Source organism: Mchenga conophoros, linkage group LG2 (assembly GCF_057382185.1).
Source record: "Mchenga conophoros isolate Kocher_MC1m ecotype Shallow Benthic linkage group LG2, M_conophoros_male_GT1.1, whole genome shotgun sequence".
NCBI lineage: Eukaryota > Metazoa > Chordata > Actinopteri > Cichliformes > Cichlidae > Mchenga > Mchenga conophoros.
The window spans coordinates 15,923,649-15,943,853 of NC_140527.1; the positions used below are offsets into that span (position 1 = coordinate 15,923,649).

A 20,205-nucleotide genomic window follows, 5' to 3' on the forward strand; every position below is an offset into this window, starting at 1 on the left:
AGCTCACGGGCGCGTCACTGCAACTCCCCCTGACTTCTGCTCCGCGGCTGCTGGGCGAGCCCTCATCTGGGACTTTCCTCAGCTCTTACTGGAACAGTGGCGCGGCTGCCCCTCTGTTGGTCTTCCATGGTCTCTTGTGTTCTGGGGGCCTCTGGATGTCTGGAGTTTTGATCTCCTCCATACCCACTTCACACCCTGGAGGACGGGGCTGTGGCCCCCCCACACTCCCTAGCAGATCATTACATGGAGAAACCTTTGGAATGCAAGCATGCTGATCCACACAGGTATGCACACATGGGTATTCACAGACGCAGACTAAAGCTTTCTTGGCTGCTACCTCAAAGCACACTGTGCGCTGTCTATCTTGCGTGCTGCACAATATCGTTTATTATTTAGTAAATATTGATATCTATGACTAGCTAGTTTATTGTGATGGTGCTTTGTTTTCTCTATGTTGCTCTTTGTTGTTTGCTGTCTCCTCTGTTTGTTTTTTTTGTTTGTTTTTTTTTTTCTCCATACAGGTGACCCAGGAGTTCTTTTTTTTCTCTCTCTCTTCCCCCCCCTTCTCACCGTCTCTTCTCCCCTTTGGTTTTCTTTCTTTCTCTCCCCCTCTTTCTCTCATTCATTCCCCCTGTCCTATTTATTAAAAAAAAAAAAAAAAAAAATGACAAAGGATGAACTGAAGCTATGCCATCACGTAATGTTGCATACTGCTGTTTCTGATGTCATTTAAAAAAAAAAAAAAAAAAAAGGAAGGAGGTTCTGCAGCATCCGGTCCCGTACCAGCAGACTGAGAGACAGCTTCTTCCACCAGGCCATCAGACTGCTGAACATGTCATAGACACCTCACCTTCACTACTGGAACTTCAACATTATGCACTCCATACTGTACAGTAATGCCACTGTTTTGCACATGTCTGAACTCTGTTTATTTTTATATATTTTATTTATTGTTTACTCTATTTAATTTGTAAAATATGTGTACACACACACACACACACACACGTAGAAAATATTTAGTATACACATGCAGAAATGCATATACTATTACATACTGCACATATATTTATTAGTTTCAGATGTAGCCATTCTTGTATTTTGCTTGTTTTCATTATTGTATTTTGCACAACTCTGTTGCTTGTGAAGCTCGCACACAAGAATTTCACTCACATGTGCTGTACCAATGTACCTGCACATGTGATGTGACAATAAAAGTGACAATAAAAGTGATTTGATTTGATTTGATTTGATTTGGAGGAGGAAAAACAGTGTTAATGATGCCTCAAAAGAGGTTGTGGATTGTAGAAACTGGAAATTGGTCTTACTTGACTGGAAGATGAGTTCAGTCCCAGGAGGTCCACTTGGGTGACAGGTGGGTTTCCAGAGGTGTGTGAGCAGAACTGGAGGAGAGTGGGCAAGCAGGAGAGTCCTTTTCTTTTGAAGCTGATTCACAAGTGGATGTGATATTAACAATGCAACAAGGACAACCTGTCATTAAATACCCATCACACGATGACATGATCCGGTACAGGCGTATTAAGGATGAAGCAGACGGACAGATCAAACACCCAATGCACACCTCACTTCTCCACCAGACTAAGTAACCAAGACTTTAAATAAAAGCACAAACCCTCAACCTGATGCACTACAACATTTCTAAGTACAGGCTTGACAATGAGGATGTGCTACTTCTGAAAGAGATAATGCAACACTGGAAGTCTCACAGGCAAAGCCACTGTGGAGGAAGGTAAGAACATAAGATGGTCCAGTCCTAATTGCATAATTCCTTAAGCATCTAGTTCCTGTCCTTAAAGCTTTTTAAACAAGCCAAACTATTCTTGTAGCTCACTCAAGTTTGAAAAGTTCTAGCCATTTTATTGTCTTTTGTGATTGCCTGTTAGAAGGCCAGCATGGTGTACTCAGGCCTGCTGAAAATATTTCTGGCATGCAAAACCTCCAGTTTAAACTGTTCTCCAGGTGCTAAAAAGCTGTCTTTCTAGCTGCTTTCATCTGGCAGTTATGTCATGTAAAAACGAATTAAAGATTCCTGACTGACCTGCTGTGCTATGTGTAACCGAAAGGCCCTGATGCACGTCTGCAGTGCATATTGAGTTGGAAACTGCAGATACAGCTGAATACCTCAGGATCTTTCAGACTCCCAAGACTCATGCTGAACCACTGACTTGATGATTGGGGGTGTACAGTATGACATCACTTCAGAAAGCAGTTCCAATGATGAGGATGTGTAAGTGCATGACATGAGAAGAGGTGTACATCTTCTCTGAACTTTTCTAAACACACATTTAATGTCATTATAACTTTCATCTGCAATTTCTGTTGTGGGCCTCTGGGATGATGCCCATCAGCATGACAGTTCTCTTCTGTAAAGACTTCTTCTGTTACTCCATCTGCTATCTTCACAGCAAATCACAGCAACAGTCGCCTCTAGGTGTTTTATATCGTAAGGTAGACCCAACAATGATACATGCAGAGAAAAACCCAACAATCAAATGGAAGAGAGGGACTAGCCAGAGCCAGGGAATAGAATGCATGTATGGACAAGAAAACAGTGGTGATTTTCTTAATTACATCTGATAAATTATCCCTGGGAGAGAGACAGGATAAATCAGGAGCTAACAGCAAATGGCAGTGACAGCTAACGCCAGACAGGTGATCTGTCATTTATAAGTTTAAAAAATTGTTTGATCCCTTTGCTGTATCAAAGCTGGGTTTTTATATAACACTACTGACTAATCTATAAAAATGTCTAATGTTGTGGCTCATTTCGTCAATGTAAACAAAATGTCTGAATGAATGTGCAAGGAACGTTAAAAATGTAAAAGCGATCTGCTTGTGATGCGAGAAAGACATCACAAGTTATCAATTTTACACTAAGTTAGATTGAAGAGGGCTCAGGAAAGCTCATTCACAAACCATCATGTCACAGTGATGAGTCTTACCACTAACGCTGCAGCCTCCTCCCTATAAACCTGCAGCCTCCTCCCTTCTCACTGACCAATCTTGTCATGTTGATATGAAAAGGAAAAAATATACATGAAGAGATGGCATGCAGGCAAATATGGATAATAGTAATAATAATAATAATAATAATAATAATAATAATAATAATAATAATAATAAATGAAATAATAATAATAATAATGATTATGATGAAAAAAAGAAATTTTCTCAATTAGTGCCTTGTCCTGGTCAGGAGATGGTGGGGACAGAGACATTATATTTTTTCACATGTCCTAAGCAGAATAACAGGTCACAGATGCAGCAGCTTTTTCCAGTGAAAGAATTGAAGGTGTCCCATTTAGTTATTTCATAGAACAAACAGGCATATTTTGAAGGGATTTGAACAAACATACTTGTTAGGGAAAATATTCTAAAACACTTCTTCAGTAAAGACTCAGAGAAGAGAAACACACAGAGTTCTTGCTAGCAAGGGCAGCTCCCTACTGAGAGACTCGCACTAAGAAACTGCCCCGGTCTTTATTTATACTTCAGTGTGTGTGTGTGTGTGTGTGTGTGTGTGTGTGTGTGTGTGTGTGTGTGTGTGTGTGTGTGTCCTGCTGATCAAAGGGTCATGAAAGCACAAAAGGTACATCCTTGGTCAGGAAAGGGTAGTCTCCCCCTCACCCTAAATAACATGGTGAGGAAGTCCAGCAGTTCATCTATATGTAAAGAAGCACTTAAACTAAAACAGACATAGCTACGTTAATCCTACCGTAAAACAATAAAACAAGGTACGAAGTCTCATGCTCCCAGGACGTGGGGGTGCATTCCTGGAGTGCACACCAAGCCTGCAGCCTGTTAGAGATCACACACAATTGATTATATGCCTCTAAGTATACATGGTTGAATATTTCCTAATACAAATAACTACATGCAGTATTCTACCATATGCAAACTTATATCACTAAAAGATTATACTGACTACTAAATACAATTTTCCATTAACATTCCCTCCTGTTGTCAGTAAAACTTAAAGTGAGATACCAGTTTGTAACATCTTGTTGTACATTTTCAGTCACATCGTCATCAATCACACAAAGGCTTCATGTTCCAACAGGTCGGGGTCATTATCATCATCATCACTTGTCATGGCTATTTATGCAGCAACAGTAGAAAATATTACTCGGTTAATCATAAGTTTTAGGCATGGCAATATACATGTTACAAAGACACAAAATAAAAGTAAAAATATCCCAACTCTGATGAGTAGTCTTTTTAGCACCTGTAACCAGGAGCTAGTGTAGCCAAGAAAACCAGTCACTTGTATCACTTACATAGTCCTGATTTTGGGCCTGCTGGATCTGTCTCCAAACATTCAGGGCATCAGTCATGTTTGATGAATGTGCGTCTTCTTTATGTAAATGCAGCATGTGTTGTTGAAGAGGACACAAAGTCCCCTTTTTCTGCTAGTATCATAGAGTAGTTCTTCCCTGGGAGTTGGTCCAGGAACACATATAGTGTGGGGTATGTTGCCGTGCTGGGTAGATGGGAACAGACATAATAGTCTGTATTTGCCGATTCTGCTTTTGTTCTGTCGTGGATATAACGGTACCTGGCATTGTTCATCCACGGAGGGATGTGGTCTTGCGTCATGTCTCTTAGGTGAGAGTTGTCGTGTGTCAATCTTTTCTGCCTTTCTCCTGGTTCAGCTGTTGTTTGCGTCAGCTGGGGTCCTGTAAAAGTGAGCGTCGTAGTCAACGTAACCAAGAGGGTCCACCTTCCCATGGTTGCACACAGGTCCGTCACGCCTCGCACTTGGTTGCCCTAGAGTTGATCAGAGGCTGGAGGTTGAAGTGCGAGCTTACCCTACGGGGGCTCAATCAGCACTCCCCCCTCACCACTGAAACAACCAAGTGTGAGATTTCTCTATTGTGCTGTCTTGAGGGTGCCGGGGTTTCCTGGGACCTCGACCTCTTTGCAGTGGCTCTGATAAATCCAGGAGGGTCTCTCCGCTATTTTGCAGGCAGTTGAAATGGTCAGAAGCACTTGAATTGGCCTCTATCAACCCCCATCACCTCACTTCAGGCCTTCATCCTGCGGTAGGAATACTTATGACTCTTCTACTGTCCATCCTCTGCAGAAAAACACCTCTGTGGAAAGGGTGCTGGGTTCAGTTATCTTACTGCTGTTGTGATCCCAGCAGTCTTCAGAGTGTCATCGTATGCACAGTATAGTGGCACAGCATTAGGTGATGTTCATAGGAAACTGCTGTCATCACCACCATAGCTTCCGGTTCCTGTGCTTTCACAGAATCATGATGTCATCCTTAGACTCCCTCTGCGCTGTCGATGGAGCTTGGCACGCTCCCCTCATCCTTCAGGTGCCCATCTGCTGTCCACAATCTCCTCTGTTGGCCTCTGGAAAGCCCCCTTGGCACAGCTCTCATTCCAACGCAGTTTCATGGTCCGTGCTGTGGCTCCAAAGTCTGATCTCATGATGGGCCCCAACCAGCTCGACCTTTGACCTCAACCACTGCCTGGGCTGTCAGTCATGCCTGGAATGGTTCTCGCTGCTCACTGGGCCTCTGAAGATTTCTCAGGAGATTACTGCTGCACCTGTATTTCCTTGCTAGGAGGAAAATCTTCTATTTGGAGAGCATGTCAACAATCATCAAACCACATTCTTTAGTTCAGTGAACTTCACTTATAGGCCATCAAAGCCTCATCTGAACATGGATGCACCACTTGCATAGGTTTAATACCTGTAAATAAACAGTTAATCACACAAATCGCTGCAAAAATTATATAAAACAAAATTTAATGTTAATTCCAAAATTTAATGTTAATTAATTGTTTCATATTAATCCTGGATCCCTCATCTTGACACATGGACACTCCCATGAGTCAACTCATCAAAATCAGATTCCTGTCTTAAAGAAAAAGGTTAGCTAGATCATATCCCAGGCAACATCAGGGCATCTCCTCCCCTGGAGCAGCACCACCCTGGACCTATAATCCGGCAATAAAAATGTTAGTGTGTTTTGCATACTAAATTTGCTTAACACCTGGCTCTGCCAGGAGCCTGCATACACACCATCATGGCCTGGAAAGCAAAATCTGGAAGTGAAATCAAACTTCACACCTATAAACAATTATATCATAAAAGTAATAAAGCATTCAGCACTAGCAGGACAAGTGTCATGTGCAGGTTTTCTCAAATCAGTAAACTACAATTATTACCATAATTTGCCTCAGACATGGATCATCCCATGTACTCAGTCAACAGTAATGTAATCAGTGACTTCTCTTAAGCAAAGTCACTCCACTCATATATTATTTATGGGCTCAAGAGTGGCCAGCAAAGGAGCCCATATTAACTATTCCATAACACCGCATCTCTTATTTGTTTGTCTCATGTCACTTGTCCGCTTCTGCTGAATCTTGTACATGCAGTCTCAAAAAACAAACATTAGCAACACACATTGATTATCCTGGTGGGCAGGCGTCGGCCATCCACATTCCAGAGGTGCCATAAAAACACCATAAAGTTAGCCAACCCTAGCTGTAGAAAGAATGTCATTCACATATAAACCCAGAAATCCTTTAGTAAAAAAAACATTAACTAATCCTCTTATAAATCACATGATCAAACACATGAAAAACTGCAATGCTGTAGAAGAGAAAATGCAAATGTTAGCGCTTGCGCAGGCGTATTGCATACTTTGTCACCGTTACCTCTGTAAGCAACACAAGGTAGTGAATAACACCCCTGGTAGATGCACAGACACAGAAAATGGCATTTCAAAGGTTAAACCATCATGCAACCTCGAATGTTGCTATCATCTTTCTGCTCCTGTAACAGAAGACATAAATTCATCCACCCTTTGTCCTGTCTAGGTGGAGGTTAACCTTGAGTCGTGGTCAAGTCTTGTCAGCTTTTACCAGTCAGTCAGTTTGTTTTTATTTCCATTCATTCATTCATTCTTTCTTTGCTGATAGTGGAAACCATCGTCGCATTTAGTTTCCATTTTCAGCAAAATGACGTCATTTCAAAAAGAAAAAGAAGAACTTTAGATCGGATTACATTGCTGAATCCTTTTTGGACAGGAACTTGTCCCAATAAGTGGCTTTCTCCAGAGCCCATTTTAATTTTGGAGAAGCTCACTTGTAACGGCTTTCTCGACAGGTCGTATAGCACTTTTAATTCCTGACGTGCAGATCTGCTTAAAGAAAAGAAATAGACAAACAAAATCAGTGCCTGTTCAAAAATGAAAAATAACAGAGATTATCAAACCAAACTTTCAGTGCACTGTGAAAGTATCAAAATAAAAAGGCCTTGTTAAGTCATGACACAAACTCCTCATCTCAGGAGGGTAAATCACCATTAGCATGGTTCATCATACCATCATACTAATTGGCAGGCTCAACTTCACAACAAAAGAAAAATCATCAGTTAGATTCACTCCAAACCAACCATCAGCTGCAAAACACACAACATAACCCTAATGTCTTATTAGCTATGAGTTTAATCACCAGTTCTGCGCTCTTCACTCATTTAGGTCACAGATCTATTTTATTCAATTTTTCCTTTTTCCCTTCATCATAAAACATGTGACATGCTGTCATGCACTTCACAAAAGAAGTTTGTTCTGACGTATTCAGAGTTGTGTATCTAAATACAGGATTCACTCGCACATCAAAACAGGAAACTCAGTGTTTTAGAGTCTCCACTCAACACACAACAAACATCCCATTCACTCGTGCTAGAATTCAGTCACCTTTCATTAATCTAAAACCGATCAAATAATTTGCATATCAGCTATTAACCCACTAAGTTGACAGGACAACAGAAAAGCATGTTCAAAATAGTATCACAAAAGACAATTTCCCTCATACAGTAAATTACTTGTGCTGCATCAATCAAGCAGGAAGCTTCTCCCAATTTACTATATTAATAACTAAATTTATTGTCTGATCACTGGTTGGTCAAACCAGGATCCTTTTTTTTCACAAAAGTTAAACTGTTGTCCTGCAACCCAGAGAGTCAAATTTTTTGCATTGGATAAATTCAGTATTTGATAACAAGTGTCTGCTAAATTGACACTATTTTAACACTGATGAAAGATAACAAGCTAATTTTCATTGCATGGGTGTTTGTGTTATTAGGCAGGTCTAATACATGTCTGTGGAGCTGCATATCCAGCAGAGCATGTAATGTGCCATGAGTTCCACTGGTCTTTGCATCACACGAGGTGACTTGGACAAGATGATAAACAGACTCACGCTTAAGATGTCTAATCTTCATGAGTTATTTTATGTTTGTATTAGTAGGGTTAATGCATGTTCTGTGTGATTTTGTATATGTTTGTATTTTTGCAGTGTTTCAGACTCCTTCTCAATTTTCCAACTTAAGCAGTCAGTTTTGTTTTTCCCAGGTTTGCTAACCCAAATTTTGATTTCCCACATTAAATAACAAAATTTGTGTTCTCACCACTCTCACTGAGGCGACTTCTTAGCAGCTGCTGCCGGTTTCTTGGCTTTGGCCGCGGCGGGCGTCTTGGCTTTGGTCTCACTAGCCTTGTTCATCTTGAAGGATCCGGAGGCCCCGGTGCCCTTGGTCTGCACCAGAATGCCCTTCGCCACCAGGCTCTTGATGGCGGTCTTGACACGGGCCTTGTTCTTGTCCACATCGTAGCCTCTGGCAGCCAGAGCCTGCTTGAGAGCGGCCGCGGACACGCCGTTGCGCTCCTTGGAAGCGGCCACGGCTTTCACAATCAGCTCGCCCACGCTGGGGCCGACCTTCTTGGGCTTGGAAGTCGTCGTCTTCTTCTTCTTGGCCTGAACCTCTGCACAGGGCGCAGGGCGTGTTTATGATGGAGCCTTTCCCACCACAGCGCCGTGTTGGGTGAGGGATTATTATGTTCTTCCTAGTCTGAACTGCTCTCTTCAGCTGAGCTGCTATCCTATTCTGAGTTACTGTCTTCTTTGTTTCTTACAGTCACGTACAAAATGTCCCTCTTTTCCACACCTCCATCATGTAGTGTTAAAGTCACTGTTTGGTGTGTGTGTGTGTAGCCTCTACCTCTTGCTCTTCCACTATGCATTCCTCTCTCTTTCTTTTGGATTAGTCCTGCTCCGGCTTGCTGTTTTTCTAGACATTTCTCATCAGGTGTTAATTTTACTTGTTTATCACCCATTTTCAAAGATTTTGCTGGGCCGTCACTGGCACGCTTGACTTCAGAGTGGTTTACTGATACGGCCTTCGACTTCACCCTAACGGTGAAGCGGTATCAGTTTTATGAGATGAAACTCAACCGTTCTCCTTTGTCACCAGCACGTGAGCCTCAGCAAAGAAAACAAAAATGGAAGTAGTTCAGCAGCGTATTGTGCTGTAAAATCAACTTACTTCCAGACACATACACACACATAGACATTTGCGAACTAATTTGTCACGAGATAATTTCGGCTACCTCTAAAACTGGTCAAAACACGGTTCCTTTTGGCGAACTTAAACCTATTTTTTTTTTTTTTATTTCTTTTTTATCACATTTCTTTAAACTTTTGCGGCCGTCTTTATATACCAAATAGTGTTTCTCACTCTCCGATGTCTCACTGGTGATTCAGATCATCGGACTGAATCCCACCGCCGTGGACAAGATTAAAAACACCGGCCCAGACCCGAATTTAACGTCCTGGGGCTCTCTCCTCGTCCAAGAGGGCTGTGCACAGGCTTCGGTGCTGGCTCCCCACGGCGTCAGGAATCAGTGCTGGATCAGAGTTCTTGCTAGCAAGGGCAGCTCCCTACTGAGAGACTCGCACTAAGAAACTGCCCCGGTCTTTATTTATACTTCAGTGTGTGTGTGTGTCTGTGTGTGTCTGTGTGTGTCCTGCTGATCAAAGGGTCATGAAAGCACAAAAGGTACATCCTTGGTCAGGAAAGGGTAGTCTCCCCCTCACCCTAAATAACATGGTGAGGAAGTCCAGCAGTTCATCTATATGTAAAGAAGCACTTAAACTAAAACAGACATAGCTACGTTAATTCTACCGTAAAACAATAAAACAAGGTACGAAGTCTCATGCTCCCAGGACGTGGGGGTGCATTCCTGGAGTGCACACCAAGCCTGCAGCCTGTTAGAGATCACACACAATTGATTATATGCCTCTAAGTATACATGGTTGAATATTTCCTAATACAAATAACTACATGCAGTATTCTACCATATGCAAACTTATATCACTAAAAGATTATACTGACTACTAAATACAATTTTCCATTAACAATACTGTATACAAACATACAAACAAAAATACACACTTTAAATATCACATGGTTTGAATTTATGGTTTAATCTAAGTCTGGTGGTGTGTAGTGACTTTAACAGAAAGATAAGCAGAGACCCCGATTCACTTTGGCATATTTTAATTGATGTCTAAATTTAGATTTGACTGGATGAGCACTGCCGGTCAAGTGGACTGCTTATCCTGACAGAGGACCACTGTGTAAGTCACAGCTTCCCTAAGGATATCATGCAATGGTTCCCATAATGATGACAATTACTATATTAAATGCATGTACTTAAGTGAACAATGTTGCAAAAATCATGCAGAAATCAGTGTACATGTCTATGTAAACACACTCACTCTGACTGTCTCAGACACACATACTGTAGGCCCAGTGGAGGCACATAAAAGCAGGCTTGGCATCAAAGCTCTTCTCCTTTGAGATGACTGTGGACAGCTAGCCGGAGGTGTGGCTCTTTTCTCTGTGGGAATTTTTCCTATTTGTGTGTACTGATGTTAGGAACGGCATAGGGACTGCAGGCCTAGGGTTCACGTGTCTGGCTCAGCCTTCCTCTGCTCCCCTTTGTTCTGTGTTTGTTGCTGTTATATCACTTTGCTTCAAGTCTGATTTCAGTTTTTTTGTTTGTTTTTTTAATTTGTTTCACGTGCTTTAGCTTTTTTCAGTTCTGCTTTCATTTTTTTCCTTAAATTTTAGTCGCTCCTAGAGACAGTCTATGCAACATCTGTCATATTTATTACACACGTTTATTTTGTTACCAAAGGTAACAAAACAGGAAAAAAAACCCCAAATGTTCAAAAATGAAAATGTAGGCTGTTGTTTTGTGTATTCTAACAGTGATTACTCTGTGTGTGATTCCTTTTATAGTTTGCAGTGAAATTTGTTAAACCATTGCTTAATGGGACAGAAGTACAAGTCGCTCTTTACTAACACATTTGTAGATGTGTTTATTGCTGAACAACATAGCTAGCAGTCTCACACACTCTTTAGGTTTTTTCAAGTTATGTGTGTAAGGGTTTAGTCTATCAAACCTTACCCTTTTCTCCCCAGTATCACAACAGTATGACTCCCAAAGTACGGCTCAGTAAACAACCAATGATTCTAAAGCCAGAACAGAAAGATACAGTTGGAAGATGAATGATTGCGTTTTTATGATGCGTAGTAAAACGACCCCCTCTTCTTCTTCTCTGTGTTGGTGTTGTTTTTGTTCGTGTGTGTGCGTGTGCGTGTGTGTGTGTGTGTGTGTGTGTGTGTGTGCCTTAGAAGTCAATTAATACATTAGCCATACTTAAAAAACATCTGAATTTCATTTAGAACTGAGATTCTAAGTTGTAAGCAGAAATCTTATGCACAGCCAGAAACATGTTTCCCCCACTTTCACAATGCTGAGGTGTCAAATCCACAACCCCCCAACAAATGGTTTGTTACACGCGGGTGTGAAGGGCAAGCTTTACTTACACAGCCTCACACACAGCAGATTTTTGGGTACAGGGGTTTAGCCACAGATGCAACATCGACTTTTGATAAAGATCACGCCACCTGTTTATTTCTTAAGAAATTAAGAGAGATAAGATAAGATAAGATAAGATAAGATAAGATAGAACTTTATTAATCCCTTGGGTGGGTTCCTCTGGGAAATTCGACTTCCAAAAAAAGCACAGCAACGACCGAAGTTACAGTTACAGAATTGTTATATATACACACACACACACACACACACACACACACACACACACACACACACACACACATATATATATATAAATACAGAGACAAATATAAATAAAATATACAAAGGGGATAAATAGAATAAATAGGAATAAAAAATAAAAATACAAGTGAATTGCACATTTCAAGTATTGAGTCTATTGCACTGTTGACTATTTACAAAAAGTATTGCACAAGGTATTGTACAGTGAGGTGAAGAGGCACTACAGCTTAGTTGTTCCCCCCTCCTTTGTCCTCCTGTTTCCCCTCCCTCTCCCCTCCAGAGAGGAGTTAAACAGTTAAGCATCTTTATTAAGCTCTTATTTATAAATGTCTACACAATAATAGACACCGTGTGCTCTGTGACATTATAGTCTTCTACTTCTGCTTCCATCGGTTTGCATTTTAAACTCCCGGCCTTTCAGTTTGTTATGAACGACTTTATATCACAAAATGTTAGAAATATAAAGTGAACCATGCGACTTTTTATTTTTTTTTATTTTCTGTTTCATGGAAGGACTTAAGACACGAGTTATTTAAACAATTCTAAATGACAGTGTGATGGCCATAGCACTTTATGTGGGCCAAATGTGTTAAGGATAATGTTTATCAATGTAAAATTGCAAAGAACTTGTGGATAGATTATAACATTTTGTAAACAGTTACCTCAGAAGCTGTACTGGTAGATCTATGTATGTAAGGTAAAACTATCCACAGTACTTCCACTTAAGTAGCTAAACACATAAAGTCACCCTTACCAATAATCCGCTGCTCCTTGAAAAAGTAGCGCAAACAGACAACTGACTGAGCAGTGATAAGTAGAGCTACCCGAGGCCGAGACTCAAGCAGAAGAAATTAAAAGTTGTTGTTTTTGTGGCTCGAAAAATTAAAGAAAGTATGTTTAATAATTCAACAAGACCCGCACCTTCAACACATGTACATTCAAATTCTGGTACAGGCTCATCATTGCTGCTGTTCAATAGTTTTTATCCGTTCGAAAAAGTCATTTTGCGGCTTTAATGTTTCCAGCTGATAAGGAGAATGTGTGCATTTCAAATGAGCGTCTGAAGGCTTTAAACATCTGCTTTGTCTGTAACGACAGTATCAAACTACAGAGCATTGTTTTTACTAAAATTCAACATTTTCAGATGAAAATTTGGCTGCTTTTTTGTTTTTTCACTGTAACACCCACCTCAATGCCATTTTTAGGATATTCTTGGTGACCCCACCTTTTTCATATTTATGCTTTTGGCACTGAGGGTATCTAATACGCATGTTGTCGCTGTGTTTTGTACTACCAGCTGTGAGGGCTCTGCTTTTGCTTTGAGCAGTCTGTTTTTATTTTGTCTCGTGTGTGTGTTTTTTTTTTTTTTTTTTTTTTTCAAACGAGATCCTCGTCAGTTTGATTTTGTTACCACAAACTTTGTGTGAAGTTCACAACAGAGGTAAAGAGATTTAAACACCCCAGTTTAAGGAGGCAGGCAGGGGTTGGACCACCTGCACAGGACAGGTGAAGCAGAGAGTGTCCGGGGAGATGTGCAACAGAAGCAGAGGGAACATTTTACTAGATGATAAATGGCAGATTTAGGTGATTAAGGATTTGTTGACAAGATTAAAAGACACGTCCGTCAGAGTTCAACAACATTACAGTTTGATTAAATAAAAAGTTTTTAAACTACACAAGGTTCATTTTCTCCTCTGATAGTAATTATATTAAACATGTCAAGAAAGAAAGAGTATAAAGAAAATAGTAAATGTGTGTCTAATTAAACTCTTCCTGTGAACCTTATATCATCCTTTAATATGTTTGGTGTTACAAACTTGAAGAAGCACAGAAAAGATCATCAGACATTAATCTAATCAGTTTTCAGCCTTCATTCATATTGAAAAGTTGAAATCTTCCCTGCTAGACCCAAGTGCAACGTTTAACACCGTTGGCCATAACATTTTATTACAGCTATTATTAAATGGAGAGTCCTCTTCACACACTGAGGTTAATTATGAAGCTCCACAGGCTTCTGTGCAAAGACCAGTTTTGTTTACATTATACGCGCTTTAGAAGGCATAGCATAGCATACATTTTCACTGCTATGCATATGATACCCGCTTTTATTGGTTAAACTGCCGGGATGTCTTAGACGCATGATGAGCTTTAATTTTCTGCTTCTAAGTTCAGATAGAACTAAGGTTATTGTAACGGGGCGTAAAAATCTTAGAAACACTGCGGCTAACAAGAACCTTACTTTGGATGGCATCGCCTTGAGCCGCCTGTTGTAGTGATTTGGCACATTATAAGTAAAATTGAAACATACAATCCCATAGCACAACATCAACATTTATTTATATACAAAAATAAAAATGCTTTTTCAGAAAAGAATTGTAACTTCACAATTCATCACCGATTACGTGGGTACATTTTTTATTTTATTTTTTTAAATGCACTATATGTAGAATACATTGTTTGGTAAAATGCTGGTTACACTTTCTAAGAATGAAAAAATCAGTCTTTCAGAGAAAAAATTAGCAGCCCCCTTTGTAAAACTCTGCGACCAACCGTCGCTGTCTGATTTTCACCATGTCCAAACCTACCAGATTGTGGTATGCCTCGGCGATGGCGTCAAAGACTTTCCTTTCCGATTTCAGTTCGTGCAAGAGAGTTTCCGCCACCATGCAGACTTTGACGTCGTCCATTTTGATGTGGCGAGCAATCAGCAGCCGTTGAATGGATGGAATGAAACGAGGGGTGAGGAGTCTTTTTCTGATGCTGTAATAATTTTCAGCGTAAAAGTCATCCTCCAACACTCGCGAACACTCGTGCTGTTTCTGGTGGGGTTGATCGGACATACAACCGTTGCATGTGTCAGTGAGGTACTTGTTGATTACGAGGTTGACAAGATGATACACAGCAGTTTTCACGGTATCGATGAACAAAGAAGATGCCCAACCGTCAAGCTCGTCCGCTTGCTGCTGCTTTTCCAAGGGTCGATAGTAACCGGACGTGTCAGGTAATATTGTGCCCTCGTCCGCAGAACTTTCCTCCTCCTCCGCAGGGTGGCGCAGGGCTGTAGAGGCCATACTTCTCTCTGTTTTTGAGCTAAAAAAAAAAAAAAAAAAAGGTTTGAAGGAATGAATCAGAATCAGAATCAGAATACTTTATTGATCCCTGGGGGAAATTATTTTTTGTTACAGTGCTCCATTTTAAACCAACATTAAGACAAGACAGACAATACGCTAACTAAGAATAGTACAATATATACATATATATACATACATACATACATACATAAGTCACTTATAAATAAATATTTGGAAAAGAAACATGTGTAGTTGTAGCAGCAAACAGTGTGTTAAGTGGATGCGTTGTACAGGGAGATGGCCACAGGCAGGAATGATTTCCTGTGTCGTTCAGTGGTGCTTTTCGGTAATCTCAGTCTCTCACTGAACGAGCTCCTGTGACTGACCAACATGTCATGGAGTGGGTGGGAGGTGTTATCCAACATTGTCTTTATCTTGGACAGCATCCGCCTCTCCGACACCACCTTGAGGGAGTCCAGCTCCATCCCCACAACATTGCTGGCCTTACGGATCAGTTTATTAAGTCTGTTGGCATCTGCGACCCTCAGCCTGCTCCCCCAGCATGCAACAGCATAGAGGATCACACTGGCCACCACAGACTCATAGAAAATCCTCAGCATTTTCTGGCAGATGTTGAAGGACCTCAGTCGCCTCAAAAAATAGAGACGACTCTGGCCCTTCCTGTAAAGTGCTGTGGTGTTTTTAGCCCAGTCCAGTTTATTGTCAATGTGTACTCCAAGGTATTTATAGTCCTCCACAATGTCAACACTGACCCCCTGGAATGAGACGGCGGTCTTCTTTTTAAATAACAGAAGAGGGCGTGGTCTGGAAGTGGGTTGATCTTAAAGGGTGCGGGTAGGTGTGGCAGCTATTTTCAAAAACCGTAGAGTTGGCCACTGCGTCTCTAGCAGCTGTAACTTTGGAAAAGAACGGTAATTCCCATCTGTTGGGCTTGAAATTCTCCATGAAAATGGCATCTTCCAGCCCTTCTGCTCAATCAACCATCAGAGTGACAGAACTTGGTACATATTTGGTACTTGGTACCAGGGATACTGAGCAATCTTTAGTCTCTGAAGATTGCGAGATTCATAATGTTCCCGATGATGCTGACATCGTGCTTTAAATGTAGTTCTCCTGTGCTGACTGAAACGTGCATGTTTACAGCAGTTAACGTGCAAGAAACTAGTCTTGCACAGTGGGATAATGGAGTGACAGGGTTCATCACAGTTGAAAACAGCTGTCCGTGTGCACAGGCCATCCTGAGATCCTAAAAAGATTTTCAGATTTTCAGAAGAAAGAACACGTTGCTCTTAGCAATACTGTCTAGAACATTTCTTGCTCCACCTCTTCTTCGACCCTGTCTGTTCCCTGCACGACTCCAGCCAGACATACAAAAAACCACAAAAGAAATCCTACTGAGTCCACATCACACACATGCACACGCAGCCTCACACACAAGAACACAAATACCATAAAACATCCATGCACGCATGCACGTACGAACTATTTACTCAATCCTGCAAGAGGAGTGTAGGATTTAAATGTATGTATGTAATTTAAATTTGTATAAGCTGTAGATGTTTTTTTTGGTTTGTGGCGACGACTACACGACAAAAAAAAAGTTGTATGAGTCGGTGGAGGGGGCCCTCCGTGTTCCGGTTACCAGCACCGACCTTTGCAGTGAGCAGCTTCGGTTACGTGCAGCCCGAGTTTTTTCACCCGCGCTGAGGACAAAAGAAAAAAAAAAAAAAGAAGAAGAAGTTCTGTAAACACACCTATGTGCATCTCCGATAGTTCCTTCACAATAAAAGCATCAAGCTGAATCACCATTTCAAAGCTTTTAACTTGAAGTAAGAAACGCCGGAAATGTCTCGTCGGCATTCACAATAGCGCTGAGACGTAAACAGTCCTTCACAGCGAAATGTCTTGAAGGTACAAAGACGAGAGGAGACAGGCGGGAGTTTGTGGCACAACACTGGCACGTGCTGACCGTGACCGAGCACGAGCAGCATTAGAGTGATGATGGGTGTAAAAAAACAATGAGCACGATTTTTCACGTAGATTGCACTGTACACAGTATTATATTAATGTACAGTATGCATAGAGATATGTGAAGTGAATTTCAAGTGCATGTAGGCTAAATATTAAAAGGCCGCTTTATGAGTTTACCTAAAATAAAAGTATACATGCAGAACAGTCAGTTTTACTAGTTCACCGGTTGTTGTTTATGAGAAGTGATAGAGGAAAGCTCATGACGTCCCTAAATTAAAATCCAGTTTAGTCAAATTATCTGTGCAGATGAGTGAAAAGGAGATATATTCACCAGACCATAGGTAACTTTCAATAAAATGGGTCTCATATATTAACTGTAAAGCATGATGAGGAAATGGTCAGTGTGCAGTCAATGACTAAACGTTTCAATTAATCTATTCAGAGAGCTCAGGATAACTTGACTAAAAGATGAAGATGATCTGGACCTTTCAACAGGACGATGAAAATTTACAAATAAATAGTATCAAAAAAGATCAAAGGAAATCCTTTTCAAAAATCCCATTAAAACTTTGAGCGAAAACCCTTAAACACTCTGGCACAGAGACGATTTTCATGGACCGGTTTTCAGTTTGTGTTATGCGTATAAGTCATTTCTGCCTCACAGACTCTTAGATAATGGTTAAAAAAGGCACATCAATTACAGATGAACACCTTAATATAGAAATGAAACTAGTAGTGACAATTTACTAGCAGTGAAAGCTATGAAGAAAAAAACTTCTCATTAAATCTTTGACACCTACTGTCAGAGAAGGTGACAGTCGGATTAGAGACTGCACATCAAGCATTTATGTCCCTTTAGAAAATATATTTACATATTTTGACAAGATTTATTTATTTATTTTTGAAGCCTTGAAATACATGCAGACGTCAGCATTGAAAATAAAGAGAAATACTGTGTCAGCAACTTAGAAGTCCCAGTTAAATGACCAACAGAGGCTTGCATTTTTGCTTTAAGTAAGCTGACACTCTTTGACAGTTTGTGCTTCCAAGAAATACAATAACAAAACCAGCTTAGATTCCACAGTCTGGATCCCAGACAAGTGTGTCAGGGCTCATGGCAGATGTGGCCAGGGCGACTGGCTGTTCAAAAGCGTTTAACATAAATCTAAATCTTGTATTTCTATCTGAGTTATAACAGAGAGTTTTTTCTTTGGACAGTCACACGAATGAACCAACATGGAGGTTATGGCTTCATGTTTACAGTAATGAAAGCATAGCCCCAGAATTAATTTAACAGCAATGAAATACTTCAAAGACACTTAAAATTCTGAGACTTGGTCCAAATTGTTACAGCCTGGTAAATGGCATATTTGCCCATATTTGCCTGCCATTTAAACGAGCCTCCTCTATGTTTCAGCCTTAAAAATCTTTTGTGGGCAAAGGATAAAAGTTTTGTTACAGTTTCCATTCACAGTTTCTATATTAACCTGAGTAAATACAGCTAAACAACCTTAGACAGATGAATAATTTCTATTCCATGAACAAAAATGACTTTTACTTTTGAAATTTTTTTCATAAATCAATGAATCTCTCTTTATGCTAATGTGTGTTTCTTCAATTCTCTGCTGCTTACAGCAAAGCCAAGTTAAGCCATCACAAGTCACCAGTGTTGGGAAGGTTACTTTTAAAATGTATTCAATTACAGAATACATGCCCCAAAATGTATTCTGTAACGTATTCCGTTACGTTACTCAATGACAGTAACGTATTCTGAATACTTTGGATTACTTAATATTATCATGCTTTTTACAACAACGTGAATGTACTGTTGCTGTGTGATTTATTACTATTACTGAAGGTCCGCGACTCCGAACTGTAGTAAAGGGACCTCTGACTAATACGGCGGGGTCCCTGTCGGCTTGTAGCCGAAAAATAACTTTACTTTGTTGTGTGGGTCAACTTTTCTTGCGAGGGACAGAGAGAGGCGTTGAAAGGCTGCTCCAACGGAACTTATTGTTTTCGGAGGAAAACACGAACACGGTGTACAGTCGAGTCTTAGTAGCTTACTTACAACTGGGTTCGTCAGGCACTCTTCTTGGCTGCAGTGGTTATTATTATATTTACATGCTTCCAGCTGCCGTTTTTCCTCGATGACAACTCGTACCTTTCCACTCCCCTTTTTCTCCCTCCTCGCGCTCACAGACCCATAACGTGTATGGCAGTCCATTCTCCCTGCAACACGGACTACACTGCCCATGATGCTACATTCTTTAGAGCTATGCTTGTAGCATTCTGCCTGTTAGCTTAGCACAACAACAACAACAACGAAAAGGCGCTCTCTCTCACCCAGGAAACACACAGTCGAAGAGAGAGAGAGCGTCGCCCTGTAACCATGGCAACCGTAACGCTGCCGCCTGGAACAACAGAACGTAGCTGTCAAACAAAACCCAAACAGTCCTGACCTGCGACAAAATGAAACAGGAAACTACCGCCGTGTAATCCATTTATTTCAACAAAGTAACTGTATTCTGAATACCACCTTTTTAAACGGTAACTGTAACGGAATACAGTTACTCATATTTTGTATTTTAAATACGTAACGGCGGTACATGTATTCCGTTACTCCCCAACACTGCATGTCACTGCTGAAAGCTGATTTTCCATTATACTTTTCTATGATCAAATTTATGGTAGTACACAAAACCAATTTGAAAATGTTTTTACAGCAGGGAGCTACCAAGATATGGAACGCCAGGACTGCCATAATGAATTAATTAAATACACCATTAAATAATTATTTAAATGTGTCAATAATTAATTAAAATTGGAATTAATTAATTAAATAAATAGTTATGACACATGTAATTAATTAATTATTGACACATTTAATTAATTATTTATGTATTTCACATTTTAATTAATTATTGACACATTTAATTAATTAATTATTGACACATTTAATTAATTATTTATGTATTTCACATTTTAATTAATTATTGACACATTTAATTAATTATTTAATGATATATTTATTTATTTCATTTCGGCAGTCCTGGCGCCTGGCTCTCATCATGAAATAATTTTATCTGTCAGCCTCACCCATCAAACTCAGGGGGCGGGGTTAACGCTGATCGAGTCAAAACCATTGCTTTGGCCTGGTGGCCATTGTTT

At 40.4% G+C, this 20,205-nt stretch overlaps 1 protein-coding gene and 1 long non-coding RNA gene across 2 annotated transcripts in view; both read right to left on the reverse strand.

Annotated features, from left to right (window-relative positions):
• LOC146581796 (uncharacterized) overlaps positions 1-20,205 on the reverse strand; it is a 521,657-nt gene that overhangs the window by 180,140 nt on the left and 321,312 nt on the right. The window lies entirely within an intron of this gene.
• On the reverse strand, positions 8,457-9,394 carry LOC146581800 (histone H1-like). Its single transcript, XM_085248571.1, has 2 exons — positions 9,367-9,394; positions 8,457-8,806 (listed from the first exon to the last, which is right to left on the reverse strand). Exons 1-2 carry the CDS (start codon positions 9,392-9,394, stop codon positions 8,457-8,459), a joined length of 378 nt encoding a protein of 125 aa, XP_085104697.1.